Source organism: Leptonotus elevatus, chromosome 16 (assembly GCF_054856555.1).
Source record: "Leptonotus elevatus isolate MCC_2025b chromosome 16, RoL_Lele_1.0, whole genome shotgun sequence".
In the NCBI taxonomy this organism is placed as follows: domain Eukaryota; kingdom Metazoa; phylum Chordata; class Actinopteri; order Syngnathiformes; family Syngnathidae; genus Leptonotus; species Leptonotus elevatus.
The window spans coordinates 18,928,600-18,952,424 of NC_141254.1; the positions used below are offsets into that span (position 1 = coordinate 18,928,600).

Here is a 23,825-nt window from a genome sequence, read left to right on the forward strand (position 1 = left end):
AGATACTTCAATTTCATTGTGTACTTTGTGGCCCGGGCTATGTTGGACGTTGAAGTAAAAAAGAAAAAAACAAATAAAGCAAAAGAGGCAGTTTAAAACGTCGACAAAGAACTTTTTTTGTCAGTCGTCATGATAGCAAACTGACGTGTCGCTGAGCCTGCAGCACCGCCGTGCGGCCAACATGTGAAATGCAGGAACTGCAGAATCGCGGGAAAAAGCGTCACCTGATTCAGTCCGTACGTCGTGCTGCTGCCAGGTCGACGGTCACGGTAGAAGTTGAAAATGGTTTGATCATAAACCCTGTTTTGTTCCTTAGCCGTGATCATCTCAAATGGATTCAATGATTTTTTTTTGTAAGTTCGTTTAGTTCAATGATTCCAAGTTGTGATTCTCCAAGTTCAGCGATGTTGCAACACAATCGAAAAATTGAATTTTGAGTGTGGATTGCAAGAAACTTTTTTTTCTCTCCATTAGTTAAGTTGGATTTAACTCAAGTAGAAAACATTTACATTTAACTTTTTAATACAAAAGTTGACTTCAAGTATTTTTCTGGAGACAATTTTTTTGTGGTGACAAAGCATTGATTAATCTCAAATGACTGCTTAATTGATTCAAGGAACAATTTTATTCATTGAGCAATGTGCTCAATTAGAATCAGTGATTATTCATCAACAACTAGTCAAAGATGAAATTACTTGCAAACTATTTCGATAATCACGGATCATTTAGACGTTGTTGAACTTCAAACTGTCCAAATGGTCGTAATGTCGTCCTCTTGACTGCAAATATCCTCCGATTTGTCGTGCGTCATGAAAGCAGACCGATCCATTGTGTTGAATCAGATTAGCTGAATATTTTTTACCTTTGCAAACAACTTTGCTCGGGAAAACAATCAGCAACATTTCTGCCGATGTTTTGAGATGCCACGGACCAAATCATCAGTTTGTGCATTTTCTGAAATGAAATGTCCTTTAAAACATTTTTTTTTATCAAGAGACGGACATTAAAAAACGTTCTTTAAAATCCAATGAACTAATTCATTGGGGAAAAAAATCCATAAATTGATGAAAATAACCGTAAGTTGCAGGCTTGCAGCATCACGAGGATCAAACCTTCATCCCATTTCTAAATGAGCCAGAAAAAACACATTTGACAGGTGAATAATTTTTTTTAATTTCTTGTCATCTCCAAATTGATCTGTCGCAACTTCTCGTTTGAAAAATCAAAAAGCAGAAAAACGAATGTCGGCACCGACGTCATCGTCAGTTGAAACTCGAGTGCAAAACAAGTTTACGTTTCATCTCTACAAAAAAGCAAAGAAAATCGTGACTGGCGCTGTTCATCGTACATCGCGCATTGCGCAATGTATTCATTCTGAAGCACGCGAACACTGATGAGGGTAACGAGCGCCGTCTGCGTCCTGCTGTTCCCACTCCTGACGGTGGAGTGATCACACCAGCTGGGGGGGACGCGTCATACGGGCCGCGGTGGGGGGTCAAAGGTCAAGTAACACGTTGCAGAAATGACATCAGTGCAAAACCGAAATGTCGCCAGTTTGGAGCGCATCGAGGAAGGAAAGACGCTGAAGATGCTTTTGGTCACCGTGGAAACGTGCAGGCATCGTCGTCAAACATGCATCGTCGTCGTCGTCGTCGTCGGTGGCGGTTGTCAACATATCCAGATCTCGCGCTCGTCATCGGCCAGTCGGGAAATGAGCCAACGACGGCCAACGCGGGGGGCCGCGTGCGCAACCTTTCGCTCATTCCCGACTCCCCGAGGACGACGGCGGGATTTCCGGTGGATGTTTTCAGGAACTATCGAGGTCCGCTACAGCAAAATCTCCATCAAAGTTTTGGCAAAGAGAGCAGACGGACACTTGGAACACGCGTGTTCAAATGCCAACGACGTCACCTGTTACGTCGTCCGAGGTCTTCAAGATGTGACCCGGTGTTCCGTTATCATCCAATAGGATGCCGGCTTGGGCTGAGGCTCCTCCCCTTCCGTCACCTGAAGCCGGAGACGAGGGTGGCGCGTCTGACACGTCCGAGGACGACCGGTCGCCCGCGCCCGACGAAGACGCCGCTGCTTCTTCTTCTTCCGCCACCTTTTCCCCGCCGCCGCCGCCTTCCTGTCCCACAGACGCGTGATTGGCCGGGGTGGCGTCCGCTGCCGATTGGCTCTTGAGTTGCGCGTGACAGAGCGGACACGTCTCCTGCACGTACAGCCACTTCTTCAGACAGCCGGCGTGGAACAAGTGGCTGCACGGCGTGATGACGGCGCTGTTCAGGTCCTGAGGGAACAACGCGGCGCACGTTAGGACGGGAACGCGCGCACGTCATGCCGCCACGTTACGCGCTAAGAGGTCGGACCTGGTAGCAGATGGCGCAGATGTCGTTGTACCGCTGGAGCTGCGCGGGGCTGGCGGTCGGGAGGCTCTTGATCTTGTTGACGGCGTCGCGGCGCAGCAGGAAGCTCTGCCAGCCCAACTGCGCCCGCAGCCACACGTTGTAGTACGAGTGCACCAGGATGATGGTCCCGCCCATCACGCTCCACTCGCCAAACACGGTCTCCGACACGCCGTAGCACACCACGCACACCGCCACCTGGTGGACATGCGCCGCTGTAACACACGCGCACGCGACCCTACGGCCGCGCGTGTGCGCGTGTGTGTGCGTGTGCATACCAAGAACTCCAGCAGCCTGTACGTCCCGTTGACACAGTAGATGACCTCATCCATGTTCTCCACCGGAGCCTTGCGGAACTCCTCCACCATGAAAAGCACGTAAATGAGCAAAGTGCCCAGCACCTGAACACACAAAAAACATGACTCTTTTATTTCTAACTTTTAGGTTAAGTGAATTTGACATCAAACATGAAAATATACTGCAGTTGAATAAGATAAAACACAAAATAAATTTAAAAAATTTAAAATTAAAATTAATGAAAATAATTCTTAATAATAAATTATTAAATGGAGATTTTTTTTGGAGGGGGGGGGGGTCGTTAGTTGATATCGAACCTATATCAATAGCTTGAGACACCCCAATATTGAACGTCATTCCTCATTCAAGTCATTCCTCCGCACAAGACACTCAACTCACGCACACGCACGCCCGCCTGACCTGCAGAGACGTGAGGATGGAGGACGAGATGATGATGAGGAGCCAGAAGTCCATGTGGAAGAACTGACAGATCATGTAGGCCATGTAGGCGGGGAAAACCAGCAGGAAGAGGCACAACGACACGGCTCGGAAGTGCTTCCACAGGCTCCTGGCGGGAAGCGGCGCAGGCGCAGAAATTAAGCAAGCGGCCGGCCGACGGGCGGTGGAATAGGACACGCGGACGTACCTGTCCCTGGAGGCCCCGAGTGCCAGCACGATGGGGTCTGCGATCTCCAGCATGGACTGCAGGATGGAGGCCACCACGATGAAGAGGATGATGGACAGGAGGAAGGCCCGGTGGATCACCTGCAGCTCGATCAGTCCCGTCTGGACGGCCAAAATCAGCAAGGTGATGCCCTCCGTCACGCCTCTGCACGCCAGGTAAACACACACACACACATCTGACTTTGCGTGCGCTTTTTTGTGGGACGCGCGTGCGACGGTTGCGCGCGTGTGGGAAACCTGTGCATGGTGTTGTCGTTGATGAAGGCCCGGTAACCCTGCAGGTAGAACTTGCAGAGCGTGAGGACGCCCAGCGCAACGAAGGACACGGTGAAGACGAGGCCCAGGAGCGAGTAGGGCGTACTGCAGCACTCGGCCACGCTGCGCCAGACGCACACACGCGTGTCACAAAGGGCCCGAACCCGCCGTGAGCGCAACCGCCGCAGCACAAACCTGGTGAGGAAGAGGAAGAGGAGCCTCTCCCTGGAGGTGGGCTGGTCCCGGGTGCTGAAGTAGGAGTAGATTTGCAGAGCGAAGAGGAGCAGCCAGAAGCACATGAAGAGGACAGGCAGGACCAGCTGGTTCCACAAGGACATCCCCAGAGCCAAAAGACCGTACACCTCCACCACCTGCGCGCGCGCAAGCCCGAGGAAAAGCTCAGCCGGCGGCCGGCGGGTTCGTGTCCGCGACGCAACGCGCCGGGATGTCGGACGTCGTCGACGGTCACTCGCCTGGGCCAGCTCGCGGTACGCCGTCTTGGCCAGGTTGTACGGCACCAGCAGGTTGGACGCCAGGAAGTAGATGACCTCCAGGCCCGTGAAGATCATGGAGAACTTGTTGATGAACACGATGGTCTCCAGGGGCACCAGGCACAGCCGGGCCGCCAGGGGGAGCAGGTGGGCCGAGAACAGCCAGATCCGTTTGGTCTGCATCACGCACGAGCACAGCGTGCACACCACCAGCTGACCTGGGAACAGCGCAAACATCACTCGGTTGAAGCTGTAATCAATTAGAAAAAAGACCTGTGTGAAAGAATGGTGATCTGGGGGGGGGGAGATAGATAGATAGATAAAGAGAGAGAGAGGGGGGGAGCAAGAGAGGAAGGGGGATAAAGAGTGTGATTAAGCAAAGGAGGGCAGGAGCAATGGAATGAGGGATAGAAAGGGAATGAGGGAGAGATAGAGAGGGGGAGCGAGAAAGAGCGAGGGAGAAGGAAGGAGGGCGAGAGAGAGAGAGAGAGAGAGAGAGAGAGAGAAAGGAGAGGGAGCGAGTAAGCGAAAAAGAGAGCGGGCAGGAGCAATAAAATGAAAGATACAAAAAGTGAATGCGGGAGATTGAGAGCGAGAAAGATGGAGGGAGCAGGAAGGCGAGGGGAAGAAAAAAAGAAGGAGAGAGACGACGCTGCAAAGCGCAAGTGAAGTTTCGAGGACGGCATCCATCAGCACGCGGGCCAGCGCGGACCCTCAATTTCCGGACGTCGCCTCTCACCTATGAGCGCGGTGGTGAATCGGTTCATGGAGAGCGGCTCCAGGTACACGGGGCCCTCGTGGCCCGACTCCAGCTCGCTGCGCACGTAGTCCCTGACCACGACACAAAACGGATGCATTTCAAACCCCACCCCGCACGGTGTGTGTGTGTGTGTGTGCGCGCGCACGTGCGCACGTACCTGGACACCTGGTGGCCGGCAAAGAGCAGCAGGGCGGTGAGCACGTAGAGGTAAAGCTTGACCAGGTGCTGACGAGGCAGCGTGAGCAGCACCAGGCTCAGGATGTAACCTGGAACACACATACACGTCTGACACATACGTGCGCGTGCGTGCGTGATGTATAAAGCCAATATCAAGTCACTACAAAAATCACTAAAAAATCGGATTTCACGCGGTTTTCCCCCGAGCAGTGACTTGAAATACTCCCTTCTTTACAGATTATGTAAAAAAAAAAAAAACTCCTTTTATGGCAGAATGTGTGGACGACGTGCGCCGTACTGACCCACGTAGTGCAGGTAGAGCGCCAGGTACTTGTACTGGAAGAGCGGGTTGTTGGACAGGCCCGATCGCTGGATCTTCTGGAAGAAGGACCCCACGTCCCAGCGGTACAGCACGTCCAGCAGCATGATGCTGGGTACGCGCAGGCCCACGTTCAGCACCGCCTCTACGCGCTCCTTCAGCGCCATGGCCGCCACGAGCCTCCCACCCGCTGGGGGGCGCTCCGCACCACTAGGATGGGACGAAATGGCAGGGGGCGCTGTGGCACAACGAGAAGACTGGCATGAGGCATGTTTGAGTTTCAGGGCTCGGTTTCACCGCTTCGGTCAGGAGGAACGTGACAAATTTCCTGCCAAATGATGTGGAAAGCTTGCAAAATGTTGGGGCAAGGTCATACCGTTTAAAGGCAATGCTAACAAATATTTGAGAAATGGATGTACAGTTGTATTAACAAAATATATAATACGACTATATGTATATATAAATAATGTAAGAGAATCGCAAGCACTTGTGTATTATATGTGTGATGTATTTGAACAATGTCCTGTTTTGAATCAAGGGATAAAAACTTTTTTTTTTTTTTTTTATAATCAGATTCATTGATAAATTGAAAAAGTAATTTACATGTGGAGTGTGAGGTGAACCAAATGTAGCCAATCAAAACGCGCTCTGCCTTGACCAACAAGGAAGCGGCACTAAATAAAACAATGGGTCCTACCTGATGTGTTTTTGGTTTAAAAAGTATTTTCCAAAGCAAGTCTGGTGGTGCAAAATAATGTTAATGTGAGTGGTGATTTGTGTTGCCAAAACTTTGTTGTTTTGTTTTATCTTTGAAAACTCCTTGCGTGTATCACTTGCATGCTCTGTTGCCATCCCAACAACAAAAATGATGTTACATAATAGCCAGTGCCAGTGCTGCTTACGCAACATCACCACGGCCATCCACAGTATTTGGATCACTTAATCCGACTACTTGTTCACAATTAGTTAGGTTAGCGGCCGGGGACACTGACGGCGGATGAGAAGTGACTGCCGTCGAGCCCACATGAACTCGAGTAACCTCGTCGTCAGTCTGCCTCCGACGCTTCACTGGTATTATTTGAAGAAATTAAAAACGAATTAATTCGACTCGATTAAAACACAATTTCACAACAAGTCTCATATGTTTTTATTATGATTCAACGCCAGTATTGAATATTTGAGTGTCCGCATCGAGCAGCCGCCAGCAGGCAAAGAGCCAACAACAACAGCTAACGGCTAGCTTAGCCTTAACCGCAAGATAGCTAGCTCGCTCGCCAAACAAAGTGACGTCACCTAAACAGAAGTCACACACCGACTTCGAAAACTCGCGAATATAAAACACTCACCCAGGCACATAAGAGCTGAAAAGCTTTAGCGGCGTTGTTGACACCGTTTCGACAAACCATCTCTAGCTTCGCTTAGTTTATTTGAGCTGAGCATAGCCGACTAACACGTAGCTTGACATGTTCAAAATGGCGGAAACGGTCCAACTTACACGCAAAGGCCGTTGTCGGCGTTTCGAGTACGCGTTGGAGCCTCAGCGGGGGCACGGGGCATTTTAGCCGGGCAAAGCCCAAAGCGCCCGCCCGGCCGAGCTTGACGGAGCTGCGTCGAGCTCACAGGAGGCCGCCGAGCCGCGCGTCTCGAGCATCTCGCCCAGACGCCATTCGAGCAGGCAGCAAGCCGACCAGCAAACGAGATGCGAGCCTTGAGTGCGCATGCGCAGTCGACATTCGGCTCGACGCTTCATGGAGTCTATGGATGGATGTGGACTTGACTTGCCATAACAAAAGGCAATAAGAATGATACAAAACACATGGTTTCATTAGTAAGGGAAATAAAGGTAACAAACAAAAGACACAAACCAAAACGCATACGGCGCCAGGATTGTTTTCTCTCCCGGTGCGGAGGGAGGACCTGGGGCTGAGAAAATAAATGATTATCTTGACGTATGTGTCATATATATTTTTGTCCTTTAAAGGAGATTCTTGGTTTCTCCGTACCAGCATCTATGATACACAACACTGCACGAGCACGTTCGATAAACAAGTATCGAAGTAGTTTTAACAATTTTTTGCAAAAAGAATATTTATCAAAATAGTTCGGCGTAATAACAGTGACTGCACTGCAAGGGAACGGCAAAAATGATTCACGTGTAAAATTGAGACAAGGGGATTCTATATGCATAATTCATAAAAACAAACAACTGACAATATTGTTTTGACTCGCCACATAATAACTTAATTATTAGGCTACGTGGAAGCAAGCATAGCACAAACACGCAATGGATTGGAATAGCTACTCGTAATTAAAAACAAATAAAATAAAAACGTAATTTAATAAATAATATTGTCCAAGGCATAAATACTTTTCGTATAATAGTTACTTTCAAAGTATTTGTGTACAGATTAACGTCTACGAGAGCTATTTGAAAATTCGGAAAGGATTTGTCATCGTAAGTGAAATTTGCCAATAACCCGCCCGGGTCGCTGCGTGAGCGCGGCGCGGTTGCCATGACGACGAGGCTTTGTCTCGACGTCACTACCGGCGGGAGGCGCCGTGCCTGGAAGAAGCTTCTTTGCTGCCTCCTTTGCACTTTGCGCTCTTCTGCTTCTTCTCGCTGGCATCGTTGAATGAAGGAGACCAAACGATTGGACTTTCTGCTCGCCGTTTGTTCCGCGTCTCATGTTAGCATCACGTGCTAACTCGCTACGCCAGGTAAGCACTAGTACGTGCGCGCGCCCGCGGCGCGGCTAATATTAGCGGTTAGCCGCCTGCTTAGCTCGCCGTGCTGGTTAGCCACTTAGCCGCATTGGCTAAAAACATCAACACGCCCGGCCGCGTCTCGTCTCACCTTGTGCTACCGCAGCGCGTGCGTGTGTCTGTACGTGTTTGTGCGTGCGCGTGAGCAATGTCCGTGTCCGTGATCATCAAATGGGGGGGCCACGAGTACGCCATCACGTCCCTGAGCGAGGAGGACACCGTCATGGACCTCAAGCGGTCCATCAAGACCCTGACCGGCGTGCTGCCCGAGAGACAGAAGCTGCTGGGGCTCAAGGTCAAAGGTGAACTGCCGCCACCGATTGGGCTTGATTGCTCTTCGCGATGCTCATGTTGGGTTCTCCTGCTGTGACCTCAGGAAAGGCGGCGGAGGACCAAGTCAAGTTGGGCTCCCTCAAGCTGAAGCCCAACACTAAGATCATGATGATGGGCACCAGGGAGGAGGGCCTGGTAGGACCAACAGCCAAACGCCTTTTCTCCATGATCTCGTATCCTTGTCCATTTTCTCCTCTCTTTCTATTCTTTTGTTCTTCTCCATTTTTTTCTCCTTCTCCATGTCTCCTACCACATTCTCTTTTTTTCTAGCTCTTCTTCTTGTTCTACTCTTCCTCCTTCTCTTTTTCATCTTCCTTTCAATTTTCTCCTTTTTTTTCTTTTTCTTGTTCTTCTGGGTCTTCCTCGTCTGATCTTCTTCCTTACTTTTCCTCTTCGCTTCTTCTTCTCCACCTTGTCTTCTTCTCCTTCTTGTGCCAGCCTGACTTGTTCTGCTTTTTACACAGGAGGAGGTCCTGGCCCCTCCCCCCGAGAATGATGACGTCATAAACGACTTTGACATCGAGGAGGAGGTCATCGAAGTGGAGAACAGGTCAGACGCACGAGTGATCCTTTGCGGCCGGCGTAAAACCGTTCTTGAAGTGTTACAAATGTTCTTTAGCTGTTTTAAGGCAAATGTGAAAAGAAGTTTACCAGGGATTTCTTAGTAGCTTTCCACACAGGAAATAATGTCGTTGAGTAGTAAAAAAGTAATGACGTCAAATGGACTAAAAGCCAAAGTACGCGCGTTTGCAGGGAGGAAAACTTGGCAAAGATCGCTCGCCGCGTCAAAGACTACAAGGTGGAGGAAATGAACTCCCCCAGGGAAGGGAAAAGACTCCTGGTCCTGGATGTGGACTACACTTTGTTTGGTGAGCGCCACTCCCACGAGACACCCCTCAAACATACGCTTTCGCGAGGCAAACGTGACACGCGTGTGTGTGCGTGTGCGTGTGTGTGCGTAGACCACAAGTCTTGCGCAGAGAGCGGTCAGGAGCTAATGAGGCCATACCTTCACGAGTTCCTGACGTCAGCCTACGAAGATTATGACATCGTCATCTGGTGTACGTATGACCTCATCCTGTCGTCAACATGGGATGACATCATCATCATCATCGCTTGACGCTTTTGTTCCCTTGCAGCCGCCACCAGCATGAAGTGGATCGATGCCAAAATGAAGGTCAGTCACGTTCCCACGCCGCCGCAACCATGTGACGTCTTTCAGCCAGTAAGAGCGGAAACAACGTGACAATGCAAGACAATGATGGCGCGTGTGTGTGTGTGTGCGTGTGTGTGTGTGTGTACGCGTCAGGAGCTCGGTGTGATTGACAACCCGAACTACAAGATCACCTTCATGCTGGACAGCGCCGCCATGATCACCGTGCACACGCCCAAAAGGGGCGTCGTCGAGGTGAGCTGATACGTACTCTGCTGACATCATGTGAACCCTCGGTCATCACGGGGGGGGGGGTGCAAACATCAGACAAAAACATGAAAAAACTCACAACAATTTTGAAAAAAAATCGGACAAAACTGATGAAGAAATTTAACTCTTTTTTTTTTTTTGCCGATAAAAAGTCAAAAGATAAAAATTCCGCAAAATGTGTTGGGCGTGTCCATGTAGGTGTTGTTAATGACGCGTGTTGGCAGGTGAAGCCGCTGGGTGTGATCTGGGGCAAGTACGAGCGCTTCTACAGCCGCAAGAACACCATCATGTTTGACGACATCGGACGCAACTTCCTGATGAACCCGCAGAACGGACTCAAGGTAGCCGCCGTCACTTGCGAGCTTTTCATGTGAAGCTATTAGTTGGATGATTTAAAAAAATATATATATATATGATTATGGCTACAATTACTTTAATAATTCATCTGCTGATTATCTTCCCATTAATTGATGATTTGGTTCGTAACATGCGTCAGAAAATTGGCTAAAATGGTTTTCAAAATAAAAGCTTTTTTTTTTTTTAAATGTCTTATCTTAAATGGAGGACTACATAAATCCCAATATTTACTGACAAACTGAAATTCTGCAGACTTGGACAATTTGAAGTTCAAAAAGGCTCAAATGTTCTGTTTGGGGTCTGGAATGAATAAATTGCGTTTGCATTCATTTCAATTGGAAATCGGAGCGTTTTAATGCCTGCCTACGAACCACGTGTGCAGATCCGGCCGTTCATGAAGGCGCACATGAACCGCGAGAAGGACCGAGAACTCCAGAAGCTGAGCGAGTACCTGAAGGAGATCGCCACGCTGGACGACTTCACCGCACTCAACCACAAACACTGGGAGAGGTAACACAAACGAGCCAAATACGTACACGAGTCATCAGGCAGGACGAGTAAAAGTCAAATCTGCAATATGGAAAACTATTTTTATAGCGTTTGTGGTACTTTGTTTCTTTTTTGAAGCTCTTAAAGTAGACTTTTTAAACAATATAAACAATTTGATGAGAGACAGCAAGTACAAAAATAGTGTGACATCAGTATAGCGAGCCCTGTATTCACAGTAAAAAATAAAATAAATAAATTAAAAAAAAAACGTGTGGCGCCATCTAGTGGTCAGCAGAGGTATAACAGTCAGGCCAAAAGTTAGTTCGGTAAATCAAAAACGCATCATTTGGAACATGCTAGTCTTCTTTATTAACACTTTTTAAAATCATATATCATATAAATACTTGGATATACACACACACGTGTCTTTGTGTGTGTGTTCAGGTACCTGTCAAAGAGGCAGCAACACTGATGACGTCATCACAACACCACACTGGAAGAACACAAATCCTGTGGCCAAACTCCGCCCCCGTCACGCAACGTGCGTGTCCACTCTCATGAGACACGAAACGTACCGCCGCACTCGCCACCCTGGCGGTTCCCGCCCGCCATCATACGCGCACGTGCCAGCAGCAACGACAACAAAAAACAACACAAGACGTGAAGTGACGCAACAGCAGAAATAACAACACAATGCACGACACAAACACAACAAAAACACAACACTTGTGGCGACGCAACAAAAACGACGCAAATGTAGCAACAAAAAAGGAGCCAAAACAGCAAAAGGTGAAAGAAAGGCTTTGAAAAGACGTGTTGCATGTTGTCATGGAAACAGCCGGAGGAATGTGTGTGCGTGTGTAAATATGACATTAATAAAAACGTTTTTTTCTACCCGGACTCGAGTCATTCATTTCATTGCCATCTTTATTGATAAATAACGAAGAATGTGTTGACGCTAGCTCTCGTGCGATCATGTGACCGCATGCGTGTGCGTGTTGTCCGTTCACTCCGGACACAAAAAATTCGTACATCAGGACTCCGTTTTGGCGTCCAGTCCACTGACTGGCGACCAGTCATCAGCAAGTTGAAAGAGGACAAACCCCACAGAAAAGTTTTCAATATCTCGGCGGTCTGAGGAGAGACACCAGCAAGACAAGGGTCAGGTATCAAATCAGGATTCCTGAGTCGGGTTTGAGGTCAAGGTTAAGATTTAAAATGGTTGGAATTTAAAGCCCGGGTTAGGGGTTCCGAGTGGGGTTTCAAACATGGATGAGGGTAAGTACGGCTAAAAGCTAAAAGTTAGGCGAGTTAAGGTTTCCAAGACCGCTTTACCTTTTCAAAGTCAGGGTTTGAAATGGACTTTAAAGCCCGTTGGGTGAGGGATTCGGAATAGGGTCTTAAATTAGGGTTTCAAACCCGGGTTGTGGTTTCAAATTAGCATATTAAAGCCAGGGTTAGAGTTTGAAGGCCAAGTAGCAGAAGGTGCTGCGTGTGGCGGGAGTGGCTGCCTTTGACCACCTTGACCTGGAAGAAGTTGCAGGTTCTCCGCCAGGACTCGAGCGAGCTCCACTGGAACTTTTTCACGTCACTATGCCAAGAATTCCACAGCTTTCTTCTCTCCCTCCTCATCCTTGCTTACCTTCTCCTGGACCATCGTCTCTCTTCATCTTGGTTCACTCGGACCAGGACCCGGGTCTGGTTCAGGCGGTCTCCGCTGGCGCTCAAGTGGCAGCTGGAGTTTCATCCTACCGTCTCAATCACCTCAACGCTGACCTGCTCCCCCAGGAGGGAGGGCTGGATCTCCTCACCCGACTCACACGTGGACCAGGTTCTTGTGGGTCAACTCGCACAATAACGCCATTATTTTTCATAGACATCAAGACCGCTCGACTGAAAATGACATCACAGGTTTCCAGGGCTCAGGTAACGACCAATTACAGCTCACCTGTTTTCTGGGTTTAGTCATGTGACGTTCGCAAACTGAGCCATGATAGGTTGGCTCGATTTGTCTCACAGAAAGAAAAAAAGAAAAACATTGCAGAGGAATGCAAAGAAAGATCGTTTTTAATTACAAAAAAGTTGGCTTGTCAACGAAAATATGTCGAGTCATCAGTTTGACGTTTTGGTGTGGGCGCTAATCTCTCGCCCGCGCGCGTGCACACGATTGTGCGGTTAAGGGATAAGAAAAGCGTTTCATCCAGCATTGTTTGTTGTCCTCCAATGTTAGCGTGAGGAGCTAGCCCACCCGCCGGCCGCCATCTTGAAATGCGATCGGTCTTTCCTGTTGTTGCGGTTTCCATAGCGATAAGCAAGATCCAACGTTGCGTTCCTTACCACCCGGCAGAACATCCAAGAGGTCCCCACGTCGGCTTTTAAGCATCCACGGGGTCGGACTGGCGCCGCGTTTCCCGAGCGGGGGCGGGCGGCGGCGGGGGCGCGTCCGCCGGCTGGCTGATGATGACCTGCACCACGTAATCCCGCGAGATGTTGATCTGCTCCAGTCGCAGCCTGTCGGTGAGCGGGCGTCCCGAGAAGAACCAGCGCTGGGCGGCGGCGGGCACGCCTTCCTGAGCGTGGAGGTGCCGCTTCATGGCGCCCACCGTGTCGGCTGAGCGCACGCGCAGTCGCAGGTCGCGGCCCGTGGACAGGCGCAGACGCAGCTGCCGCTCGCCGCCGCCGCCGCCTTCGGATGCCGCCGCCGCTGCGTCGGCGCCGCACGAGTCCTGGTCGGAGCCGTCAGAGTGCTCTTCGATCATGTTGACGGGCGGCGCCAGGCAGTAGACGGGCAGCTGGTAGCGGTTGCCCAGCTCGTCGTAGCATTCGCTCAGTGCACCTGACAAAAAAGACATTTAATTCCACTGAATTTGACATCATGCTCAAGTGAAACCAAAAATATGTTGTCAATCTGATTATATGTCCCCCCCACCCCCGCTAGCACAACTGACCGTGTGGCAGCGTGATGCTGGCGCCGTCCAGGATGGCCTGGGCCAGCTGGTGGTCTTGGCTCTCGAAGGCGCCGGCAGCCGCCCTCAGCGCGTCCCAGATCTCCTTGCGTCCCTCGAACGCCGGCGCCGTGTCCCAGAATTCGTCGCGCTTGCTGCGCAGCTGGCCCTCCGTCATGGGGTAGTCGCTTTTCCATCTGGGACGCTCGCGCTTCAGCGGCTGGTTTCGCCCCAGAGCCACTGACCACAAAAACAACGATGGACATTCGGTGATGAGTGACCTGCGGGGGATTCCACCAAGCCGGATTAAGGAAAAGCCCGTCTTATTTCAATAAAACCTGGCTCATTTTAAATCAGTGTTCCGTTCCATCAACGTGGTTTAAGTGAATGCCCACTCAGCAACAGATGACCTCATCTGTTCATTCTGTTGCTATGACATCGCCCCCCACCCACAAAAAAAATTGTTTTTAGTGTCAAGTAAACAAAATCAACATTATTTGACAACTGTATACTTGAAACAATGACAAAGCAAAGTAATAAACGTTGAGTTCTTGAAATGGTGCGAGTTTGTACTTAAGAGTTCTGTAAATAAACACCTAAAAACAGTACCTGTAAGTAAGTATTTGTACTTATATATTTCTCACCACTTGAAGCGTCTTCATCGTCACAAGCTTGAAAGTGTGTGGCCACGTTGACTGAATTCACCTGGAAACACCTTGAAGCTCGTCGACGCTTTAAAACGAGCAATAACAGAAGAAAACACGTAGCATGTAGCCAGCTAGCATGCTAACTAGCATACTCAGCCAGCAGCTTCGCATGCTAAGCGAACAAAGACGCGCAACGCTATCTTTCGCCTCTTTGCAGACATGCGCGGTCCGGAGCTCGTTTGCTTGCCTCCCCCGGGAAGGAGGCGAGATGGGGTTGCCCGCCGGCCGGCAGGCCCACCCGGAGTGTCCGCTCTAACCCACCCCCGCCCCTTTCGTCCGGTACCGAAGGGACCCCCGGCCGCGACCCCCGCTCGGCACCGGGAAGGAAGCAATGAAGGAAGCAAGTTACCTCCGGTTCCGTCCGAATTGTCGTTCAAGCTGCCCGAGGAGTCGTGCTGGCTCCCCACACAGCCACCCATGGATGGTTCGGCTCGGCGGCCCGGCCCGGGTAGCTCGCCGCCTCCTCCTCCTCCTCCTCCTCCTCCTCCTCCCCGCCGCGGCTGGGCAAGGGGGCGCTGCGTCGCGTGGCGTCGCGCGGCGTCGCGTGGCGTCGCAGCGTGGCGTCGCCCCCACCCCCTGCTACCTCGTCCCCTCATATGTGCGACCTTGCATCCTCCTTTCCTTTCCTTCCTTCCCTCAACTCAACGCCACGTGGACCCCAAACGACAGCATCTTCCGTTTCAAGACATCATCTGACAATGCAAGCGTTTGCCGGCTTGTTTCGGCACTCTGGTTCTTTTTCCATTACATTTACTATTAAAATATCTATCCATCGTCATTTCCTGCTATCTCACATCCTTCCCTTTTTTCTACCCCCCATCATTCCCTTGCCTTTTTTTTTTGCCGACTTCTCGCATCTCCTTCTGTGCTCTCTCGCCTCCTCGTGTGCTTCTTTTCCCATCACTTCGTTCCCTGCCTCCTGCATCTCCTTTTTGTGCTCCTCAGTCTCACCTCGCATTCTTCTCGCATTTGCCCCCCACTTCCTTCCCTAGCCACGCATACGGAGGTGTCACGTGATTGCAAATGTGTAGAAATCATCTTGACAAACTTGACGACTTTCCCATGAACTTGAATGCGCTTTCCTCACCAATAAACACGAGCGGCTCACTTGCGGCCGCTAGATGGCGCTACTCTCCGTTGTGTGCGCATGGAATGACTTTATGATTGATTGATTACGTTTCAACGTTTTAACACTCGAAATGTGAAACCACTGGCATCTTCCTTTTTCATCATTTCGCTACTTTAAAAAAAACAAACGTTTTTAAGGTCAGTTTTTGCAGTACAGAAACTAAGAACAAACACTTCAGTATTGTAGATTTACATATATGTATTCATATGTATTTTACTAGAGTATATTTTTGACATTTACTCCCTACTTTTTACTCCACTTTTGTACTTCAGTACATTTCAGTCTGTACTTTAAAAAAAAAACTTTTTGCACAAGTATTTGTACTTCTGCTTGAGTATTGAGGGTAGCAATTGAAATGTTGTGTTTTTATTCGTTGTCAAGTGACACACGAGAGAAGCCAACAAACACAAAAAGTCCCAAATGTTGAAATGTTTAATTGGACAAGAGCAGGCAGAAACATGCAATGAAAGATAAACAGTGCACGGCAAAAATAATAGTCACGCGTGTGCGTGCGTATTTGTACTTGTGCATTGAAGAGGCTGCCGGCGCCACACGTCCTTTGCTGACCCGTCCGTGTTTCCGTCCCGTCCGTCCACCTGCAGGCCGACGTCGTCGCTGAACACGTGACGATATTTCAACATACACTAAATATGTCACATGACATGACGGTACGCGTCATCTACGAAGCAACTGCGAGGTCACATGACACGACTACGTGTCACCGACAACAAGCGTGTCGCGTCACATGACAACATGACAAGCTGCCATTTTCAAGAAAAAAAGTGGAGAATGCCCAAAAAAGAGTTACCCTGGCGCCAAAGGGAATTAGAGCAGCGGCAGCGGGTTCGATGTTGCCATGGCGACACCGTGTCGTCTTAGAGGACAAGGAATAGCCCACATGAACGGTGACTACTCATACTTACATGCACGTGCAGACTTTACTCTGAAGACGAGGAGAGAGGAAGAGCAGCGTGAGTGAAGATGCTCACAAAAGTCTGCACCCCCCCTTACATTTGCGCAAATATTTACTATTTTTTTTCATGGGACAACAATGACGAAATACAACTTTGCTAAAATACCAACATTAAGTCAACACACAGGCATGAATGTATAAACAACTAGCAACAAAAGTGAGTACACCCCTCAGTGAAAATGTCCAAATTGGGCACAAGGTGTCAGGTGTGAATGGGAAGCAGGTGTGTCCAATTTGAAGTTATTGCCTCATCCCTTCACTGGAAGTTCAGTGCGACATCTCACGGCCTCAGCGGATATTGACACTTTGGACCCGACATTTTCACTTAGGGGGGGTGGGCTCACTTTTGTTGCCAGCCGTTGGCAGTAAATTAGCCAATGTGAGACATCACCTTCCGGTTTGGGGTGCATGAGCATCAGCGGCACCTCGGCGGTGACATCGCTGCCAAGGAAAGCAAACAAAAGTCAAGTCCAAACAAGGAGGGCAGGCAGGAAGTGGAGTGGTCATGTGACAGGAAGTGAGGGGCGTTCACCTGGAAGTGAGTCCTCCCAGCAGGCTGCGAGGACACAACAGAGGGGTTAGGCTTCACCTTAGTGTGCGAGGCTAACAAAGTTGCATCCATTTTCATCTTTCTTCATTTCAAAGAATGGAAAGGCCGCCGCAAAAATGCCGTTTTTTAAAAAAATGGCTCTTTGTGATGTTTTTGTTGTTGTTTATGACAGAAGAGGAGGAGGAGCCCATTGCAGAATGAATCTCCAAAAAAAGAATTGATTTGAAAAATGGTTTGAAAATGTTTCAATTCAGCCACTCAGGCGGGATTTCCAACGGCGTGCAGCGACCACTCACCCTCCTCCAGCCACCATCAGGTTGACTTTGATCTTGTAGGACACGAGAATTCCCAACACTTCCTTCTCGATACCTTGACGCAACCTGGGGGAAAAAAAATCAATCCAAACATTGCGGGCCTGAGGAGATGTAAAGCTGTCAACTTGCTTATGGATGCCACAAGAGGGCAGCAAAGCATTTTTTCCCCTCCCCTTGTGCTTGGCATCAAGTTGCCACCAGGTGGCAGCAAAGCAATATTTCCTTTTTCCTTAGACACGGCTTTGGCCTGCCAACAAAATCAACTGATCGGCCAATTCGCCAGCTGCTGGCTGTCTTTCCACTTGTTATAATTAGCTTTTGAAATGATTTTGTTGTTAGTCACTTGACATCATTAGCAACCAATTTTAGTGTTTGCAAATTAAAGGCCTCTGAAGTGATATGAAAAAAAATTAAAAAAATTGAATTAACATATTCAGCAAACATGCTCAAGAAACAAGAAACTATTTGGCACAAAAAGTTGGAAAAAATTACTTTCCAATGTTTTCTTTTTTGGGGGGAAACAATCATTACTGTTTGAATGATAACTACCAAAAAATATCAAAGATTTGTTTATTTCATTTGAATTTCAAAAGGAAATTTCTCTAACGTTGCTACAACGAGATGAAAATGACCTGCAGTGTGCGGGTCTTAAACTTTCCCGACTCTCATCGTCTTGGTCTTGGCATTTCGCACCCTCATCATCGACAAGATTCACCGCCTGATCTGTTTCTAATTCAACACCGCACAATGCTGCCACCTACAGGGGCCTCTTTGTCATTACAGTTTACAAAGAGGCCTGCTGAAAAACTGCCTTGACTATTTCATAATATTGATTAGTGGCAGTAATTCCACTTGACCAAAAAATCTAACTCTATTCTTATTATTGGCCTTTTTTTTTATACTTTTTTTTTTTAATACTTTTTTTTTTTAAATGCAAGTATGTGAACTTGTCGTTTGTCCAGCAGCGTTTGTCTCACATGGTGGTGGAGGCCAGGTTGGTGTCCTCGTCCTTGAGCCGCCCGTCCAGCGCCAGGCCTCGCTTCTCCTTGTTGTCGGCCAGCAGCGGCGTGATGCTCACCGTGTTCTCCAAGGTGCCGCCCGCCTCCACGGTCTCGCTGCCCGCCAGACAGAGCAGAGCGGGCGTCAGGTGGCGTCCGGTGGCGTCCGGCGCCGGCCGGCATGCGTCTTGCGGCGGAACCTACCCGAACTCCTTGGAGAAGATACACTTGGTGTACTTGTCGGCCGAGTAGAGGACGATGTCGGTGGTTTGGTCGACTGCCGGGAGGAAGGACCCCGAGTCAGCTGCGGCCCGGATGGGACGAGGCGCGCCGGCGTACGCACCTGAGACCTGAATCTTCTTGACGGTTTTGTTGCTCTCGTTGTTGATCTTGAACTTGATGAGGATGGGTTCGCCGTGGAGGTAAAGCTGCAGCAAAAAGAGACAAAATCCACATCAACGGTCATTTTTGTTGCACAGCATCAATCCAAACCATTTTGTAACCCTGACCAAGTCAATATGGTCGTCAACAAAGAAAAATGGAGGAAAAAAAGGCACATTATCTTTTTTTCTCTCTTCTTTTTTGAGGGACAAAAGTGGATTTTTTTTGTTTTGTTTTTTACCCCAATAAATAATTTTTTGTTTGTTTTTTTACCTTAGGAATGCACCACTTTTTCACAACAATATTGAGATTGTTATAAATATTTAATTAATGACAAATGGCTTTAGATCAGGTTTTATTTGTGGAGGGAAAAAAAAAAATCTGCGTTTGAGAATGCCAGGAGAAGTTTTCAATTTTTCTTGAACTTTAGTAGTTTTCAATTTTTTTTCTTATAAATATTTTTTTATAAATACTTTTATACTTTTTTTCTGAAAATATTAGATTTATTTAACTCCTCCCCTCCCCCAAATAAATAAATAAATGAAATACATTTTGTCTTAACTGTGACCTTTTTTTTTCATGAATAAAAGATTTTGGAAAATAGAATCAGAATTTTTTTTTTTTAGAGAAAACCAAACCAGAAAAAAAGGCTGCCTCATTTGTTTAGATTTTTTTCCTCTTCAAAAAAAGTAGCTTTTTTTTCAATCTTTTGAATACATAGTTTGGTTTAGAAAAAAAATCTCTCCAAAAACACAAAAGGATTTTAATTATTATTATTTTTTAAATATTGTTGTTCTGCCGTTTTTCTGGCTAAATGAACGGCGCTGTCGGTGTGGAAGCGCATACGTACGTCTTTCTCCAGGGAGACCTCCAAGTGCACGGGCTTGTCCGACATCATGAAGCTCTTGCAGACGTCCGCTTTGGGCCCGGCACCCACCTGAGACGGCGCATACTGGATTTTCCGCACGATGAGGCGCGCCGTGTCCCTGCGTGCGAAACGCGCACGACGTCACGACGAGCACGCCAGACAAACGGGCGCGCGCCCAACTTACTTCTTTTCGATATTCTCATCGGGGTCGCATTTGTGGTTGGCCAGGAAGGCCTTCACCTCAAAGTCCACGCCGCAAGCCTGAAACACGCACGCACGCACATGAAGTGAACATCCGCTCTACCATGTACAGAAAAACCCTGCTAGCGTGATGCTAACACTAATTAGCATCTATTTGCCGGTAGTCTTTAAGCAACGGAGTGAACAAGACAATAAAGACTATTCCAGTTGTATATTTTTGATCCTCCGAGTAGAGCAAGTTATGTTAGTGCTGCACTGATGAGCTGATGGAGTTGAGACCATGTTATAAATCGGACATTATGATTGGCTGCTGCAAAGAGGAAAGCACTCCCTAGAGTGGGATTCATAATATATAATAAGGCCTCGATTAACAGAAGATCCATTTGTCTGTCTTATACTGCCACCAGGTGGCCAAGGTGGGCACACTCGAAAGAGACGCATTCATTTCATTTTTTTCCCAGTTTTTTTGACCTTTCCACCTTTTTCACCTTTCTTGTTGTTTGCGTTTCCCTTTTTATTTGTTTCATTTCTTTTTGCTTTAATTCTTTCTTTGTTCATTTTTCCTTTTCTTCTCATCTTATTTTCTTTCCCTTTTTAATTTTTTTCTTTGTCCTTTTCTCTCTTTTTCTCGTAGTTTGACTAACTGAGCGACTTACCTTCCCTTTGTCGTCAGGGCCCGGTTGCAGCGACACGGAACACGGCAGGTTGTTGGCAATCTGCACACGCGCACACACGCGCCCGTTAGCATGTAGCATTAGCAGCACAAACGTGTGTCAAGGGCCGGCGCAGGTACTTCGAAGCTGAAAGCGCGCGCTTCATCGCCGGCCTTCTTCAGGAGCGTGTCGTGCATTTCGCTGAGCGGCGGCTTGTGGTCGTCCGGGTAGATCTGAACGTGCTTGATCCAGATGTCCTTGCGGAAGCACAAGCCCATCACGTCCAGGTCATCGCTGCCGTAGCGGAAGGCGCAAGCCAGCTGCACGAACACTGACGGACAGCCGCGGGTCGGAGTTTGTTAGAATGTTAGCGTACGAGAATATTAGCATGTCCAAACGCTAACCTTTAGCCAGTTATGATGTTAACATGTTAGTATGATCATGTCGTTGGATGTTCACGGCTTAGCGTTTAGCATGTTAAAATGTTAGCACACACTGCCAGCATGTTAGGTGTTAGCGTTAAAAAGGTGAGCGTGCTAGTGTGATAGCATGTTAGTGTATTAGAATGTTAGAAGGAATTTTCACATGTTAGCATAACAGAGTGTATAATTTGTGTATTGTGTTGGAATACTAGCAGTAGAGCATTAAGAATGTTAGCATATAAGCATACTTGAATCTTGGTGTATTATTGTATTACAATTTTAGCATCTTAACTTATTTGAATGTTAGCGTGTTAGAATGTCAACATGTACATATGTTAGCACGTTAGCATATTATTATTATTAGCATGTAATAAAGTTAACAATATAATGTAACAAGATTTTAGCATTTAGCATATTAGAAAGCTAACATAATAGCGTGTTACCATTTTACCAATACCATATGTTGGCATCATAGGGCATAAGAATGTTAGCGGTCGGTAAATTAGCATATTAGAAGAATAGTGTTAAAAGATGTTAGAAGTTTGCATATTACAAAATTTGAATGTTATATGTTACAACGTTAACATGTATTAGGTGTTAGCAAGCGTGTTAGCATATTAGTATGCTTTGTGTGTTTGATGTTCGAGTGTTGAAATGTTGTGGAGCGCTAGCTAGCGTGTGAACATGTTAGCTTGTGGAAAAGGCTGCAACACTTGAGTCCGGCTTCACCTTTTCTGTCTCCGAAGTTTGTCGTGTCCAGCTTGACAACGCCATCTACGAGACATTTTTGCAAAGTCAAGGTCGCGACGCAAGCACACACACACACACGTACGCTCTCACCAATTTTGTCCACGGTGTCGACGTGGTCCACGTAGTCTCGCTTGCCCAGGTAGAGCGTGAGGCCGCCGTTGCCGCTCGTCTTCTTGAAAACTCTGCAGAATGCCACCCAAAGAAATCGGGATGGGACGAGAGAGGGAAAACGGGAAGCGCTTTGTCACAGACGGAAAGAAGAACCCGGATGCTGGCATAACAATAAGTGACGCAACTGGCGGCCATCTTGTGTTCGCTAAACTCATCTGAGTACATTTATTTCTCTCCACAGCAAAAAATGACTCGGTGTGTAGCGTACACTCTAAAAACAGTTGGGTCAAAAATGGACCGATCCACTTTCTGGATTGTTTTATACAAAATGACCCAAATTTTTGACCCAAGTAAAAAGGATCTGACCATTAGTTATAAATTGTTTTATGCTGAAAGACCCATTTCTTGACTCAAAGTTGGGTCAAATCGACCCAAGCAGCGGATCGGTCCATTTTTGACCCAACAGTTTTTAGAGTGTACGCTTGTACCAGGAAGCCTGAAAGAGATGCTACATGCACATTGCTAACAATGCGATTGTAAATGTTCTCCGAGTCAGCGTTCAGCCCAGGATTTGGATTTATTTTGTGGCGGGACATGCCCCGGAAATGGTTCGACCAGGGTCGGAGGGCGTTGATGCGACGCAGCGCCGTCCTGCTCAAGTGCAGACGGACGATCCTGTGCGCTTCTACGCAGTCGATGCTACTCAACCATTCGTCGGCATCGTGAGAGTGGCAACGCAAGATGGCTGCTCTCCGGCTTCGGCTGCCAGGGGCCAATCATGTGTTCATTATTATTATTATTTTTTAAGAAGCTCTCTGATCAAAAGTGATTGGATGAGGGTGGAAAGAGGAGGCGCGAGATTGGACTTGAGCGAGAGACTAATCCGCGGCCAATCCCGCGCCGGCGTGGAGCGCCTTAGCCCGGCCACGCGCGGATCGAACGGTCACCTCGGGTGAGGCTTAAACGGCATCTTCAGGGCCACCTTTTGACCTTTTGAGTGTTTGTCCGTTTGTCATCGGCAGCTATTTTGGGAACGTCTTCACAATGGATTTTGACATGTCGCCAAAGGAATGGGCTTTTTTTTTCATTCGGATGGTTTGAACCAAAAATTATTTTTCTATTTCAACTCAAATGTTGTCTATTTTCTGATGAAAATGAAAAAAAAAAAGTTTGATATTTTTTATTTTCATTTTCAGATTTTTTTTATGTCTTTGCGGTGGCTTGTGTGGTTACACTCGAAACTTACTTTGCCATGTCCGGAAGCTTCTGGAAGTGTTCTGAGGAAGACAAAGAAAATGCGTTTGTTCGTGAAGATTGCATCCGTCTGGGCGAGATCGGAGGAGGATAATCCCGGCCCAGCCCGCCCGCACGCACGCACACACGCCCGCCCGATGGAATTAAAGCGGCGTGATTGATGATGAGGCCGCCGCCACTATTCCCGGAGCACTAACTGGATCATTTGGGAATTAATAGCAGGCTAAATCCCCAGCCGAGAAACTCCGCTAACGACCGTCAACGGGACAATCCTCGCCTCTTCGCGGCCACGCGCTTGATGACCAACACAAATTCACGCGCACACACTCAAGATATGAAAAGAGAACATAAGAATCAGCCCCTATCTGTCGATAGGATCCATCGCTGCAGGTGTACGTCAGTGAATAAAATAGTAAAAAAAAAAAAAGGAACTTCCATTGCTTCATTCAAAAACAGGACGTAGCCAGAAAATTCAATACAACCCCAATAAGCATTTTACACCCCAAAAGTAAAATAAAAAAAAATAAAAAAAAGTAATGAGATTTGAGCGGGAGGACGTTCAAAACAAGAATCATCTCACTGTTGACACAAGTGAGCACTTTCATCATCATCATCATCATCATCATCATCATCATCATCATCATCATCATCATCATCATCATCATCATCATCATGTGACGTCAAAGTGGAGCGGTGGAATGTTGGCGCGGTGCGTGCGTGTGCAAGCAAAGGAGGAGGTCTTACCTGTGCCGGCGGACGGATGTTTATCGCAAATGCGTGAAGCCTACAAAGGAGGTGCGAGGCCTTTTATAGCAG

General features: G+C 47.9%; 4 protein-coding genes across 7 annotated transcripts; 1 reads left to right on the plus strand and 3 right to left on the minus strand.

Annotated features, from left to right (window-relative positions):
* Positions 1-1,148: 1,148 nt before the first annotated feature.
* On the minus strand, positions 1,149-7,109 carry LOC147161201 (RING finger protein 145-like). 2 transcript variants are annotated; one of them, XM_086098341.1, is made up of 12 exons: positions 6,884-7,109; positions 5,372-5,626; positions 5,050-5,158; positions 4,872-4,963; positions 4,115-4,350; positions 3,837-4,012; positions 3,624-3,764; positions 3,349-3,531; positions 3,123-3,270; positions 2,684-2,806; positions 2,370-2,603; positions 1,149-2,290 (listed from the first exon to the last, which is right to left on the minus strand). In XM_086098341.1, the coding sequence occupies exons 2-12, from the start codon at positions 5,553-5,555 to the stop codon at positions 1,892-1,894; spliced, it is 2,025 nt and encodes a 674-aa protein (XP_085954467.1). In that variant the 5' UTR covers positions 5,556-5,626; positions 6,884-7,109; the 3' UTR covers positions 1,149-1,891. The 2 variants fall into 2 exon arrangements, with proteins under 2 accessions (XP_085954467.1, XP_085954466.1); XM_086098340.1 differs by lacking the exon at positions 6,884-7,109 and adding an exon at positions 6,735-6,858.
* Positions 7,110-7,920: 811 nt separating this feature from the next.
* ublcp1 (ubiquitin-like domain containing CTD phosphatase 1) lies at positions 7,921-11,653 on the plus strand. Its single transcript, XM_086098342.1, has 11 exons — positions 7,921-8,106; positions 8,258-8,453; positions 8,528-8,619; positions 8,949-9,034; positions 9,238-9,353; positions 9,447-9,545; positions 9,624-9,661; positions 9,794-9,892; positions 10,132-10,248; positions 10,647-10,774; positions 11,198-11,653. Exons 2-11 carry the CDS (start codon positions 8,300-8,302, stop codon positions 11,223-11,225), a joined length of 957 nt encoding a protein of 318 aa, XP_085954468.1. The 5' UTR covers positions 7,921-8,106; positions 8,258-8,299; the 3' UTR covers positions 11,226-11,653.
* Positions 11,654-12,802: 1,149 nt separating this feature from the next.
* Positions 12,803-14,901, minus strand: ubtd2 (ubiquitin domain containing 2). Of its 3 annotated transcripts, none has more exons than XM_086098343.1 (3): positions 14,755-14,901; positions 13,702-13,938; positions 12,803-13,589 (listed from the first exon to the last, which is right to left on the minus strand). In XM_086098343.1, the coding sequence occupies exons 1-3, from the start codon at positions 14,822-14,824 to the stop codon at positions 13,129-13,131; spliced, it is 768 nt and encodes a 255-aa protein (XP_085954469.1). In that variant the 5' UTR covers positions 14,825-14,901; the 3' UTR covers positions 12,803-13,128. The 3 variants fall into 3 exon arrangements, with proteins under 3 accessions (XP_085954469.1, XP_085954472.1, XP_085954471.1); XM_086098346.1 differs by lacking the exon at positions 14,755-14,901 and adding an exon at positions 14,343-14,687 and having other exon boundaries at positions 13,702-13,979; XM_086098345.1 differs by lacking the exon at positions 14,755-14,901 and adding an exon at positions 14,343-14,686.
* A 1,047-nt stretch (positions 14,902-15,948) lies between these two features.
* Positions 15,949-23,825, minus strand: arr3a (arrestin 3a, retinal (X-arrestin)). The gene is made up of 16 exons (XM_086098202.1): positions 23,754-23,825; positions 23,002-23,032; positions 21,735-21,826; positions 21,624-21,668; positions 20,613-20,803; positions 20,476-20,535; positions 19,803-19,879; positions 19,601-19,736; positions 18,713-18,797; positions 18,574-18,646; positions 18,349-18,486; positions 17,354-17,437; positions 17,040-17,063; positions 16,899-16,948; positions 16,458-16,477; positions 15,949-16,149 (listed from the first exon to the last, which is right to left on the minus strand). The coding sequence occupies exons 2-15, from the start codon at positions 23,007-23,009 to the stop codon at positions 16,473-16,475; spliced, it is 1,068 nt and encodes a 355-aa protein (XP_085954328.1). The 5' UTR covers positions 23,010-23,032; positions 23,754-23,825; the 3' UTR covers positions 15,949-16,149; positions 16,458-16,472.

Excerpts from the sequence above, each read along its gene's own strand:
- arr3a (XM_086098202.1), bottom strand. Across the intron at positions 18,487-18,573 it reads ATCTTCTCCAAGGAGTTCGG|CGAGACCGTGGAGGCGGGCG; the intron begins GTAGGTTCCGCC and ends TCTGGCGGGCAG. Across the intron at positions 17,064-17,353 it reads CTGATGGTGGCTGGAGGAGG|CCTGCTGGGAGGACTCACTT; the intron begins GTGAGTGGTCGC and ends GTGTCCTCGCAG.
- ublcp1 (XM_086098342.1), top strand. The coding sequence starts at position 8,300 with ATGTCCGTGTCCGTGATCATCAAATGGGGGGGCCACGAGTACGCCATC. Across the intron at positions 9,035-9,237 it reads GTCATCGAAGTGGAGAACAG|GGAGGAAAACTTGGCAAAGA; the intron begins GTCAGACGCACG and ends GCGCGTTTGCAG. Across the intron at positions 9,546-9,623 it reads TTATGACATCGTCATCTGGT|CCGCCACCAGCATGAAGTGG; the intron begins GTACGTATGACC and ends GTTCCCTTGCAG.
- ubtd2 (XM_086098343.1), bottom strand. The coding sequence starts at position 14,824 with ATGGGTGGCTGTGTGGGGAGCCAGCACGACTCCTCGGGCAGCTTGAAC. Across the intron at positions 13,939-14,754 it reads CAATTCGGACGGAACCGGAG|TGGCTCTGGGGCGAAACCAG; the intron begins GTAACTTGCTTC and ends TTTTGTGGTCAG. Across the intron at positions 13,590-13,701 it reads CAGCATCACGCTGCCACACG|GTGCACTGAGCGAATGCTAC; the intron begins GTCAGTTGTGCT and ends CTTTTTTGTCAG.
- LOC147161201 (XM_086098340.1), bottom strand. Across the intron at positions 5,159-5,371 it reads GCTCTACCTGCACTACGTGG|GTTACATCCTGAGCCTGGTG; the intron begins GTCAGTACGGCG and ends TGTGTGTTCCAG. Across the intron at positions 2,807-3,122 it reads CCATCCTCACGTCTCTGCAG|GTGCTGGGCACTTTGCTCAT; the intron begins GTCAGGCGGGCG and ends TTGTGTGTTCAG.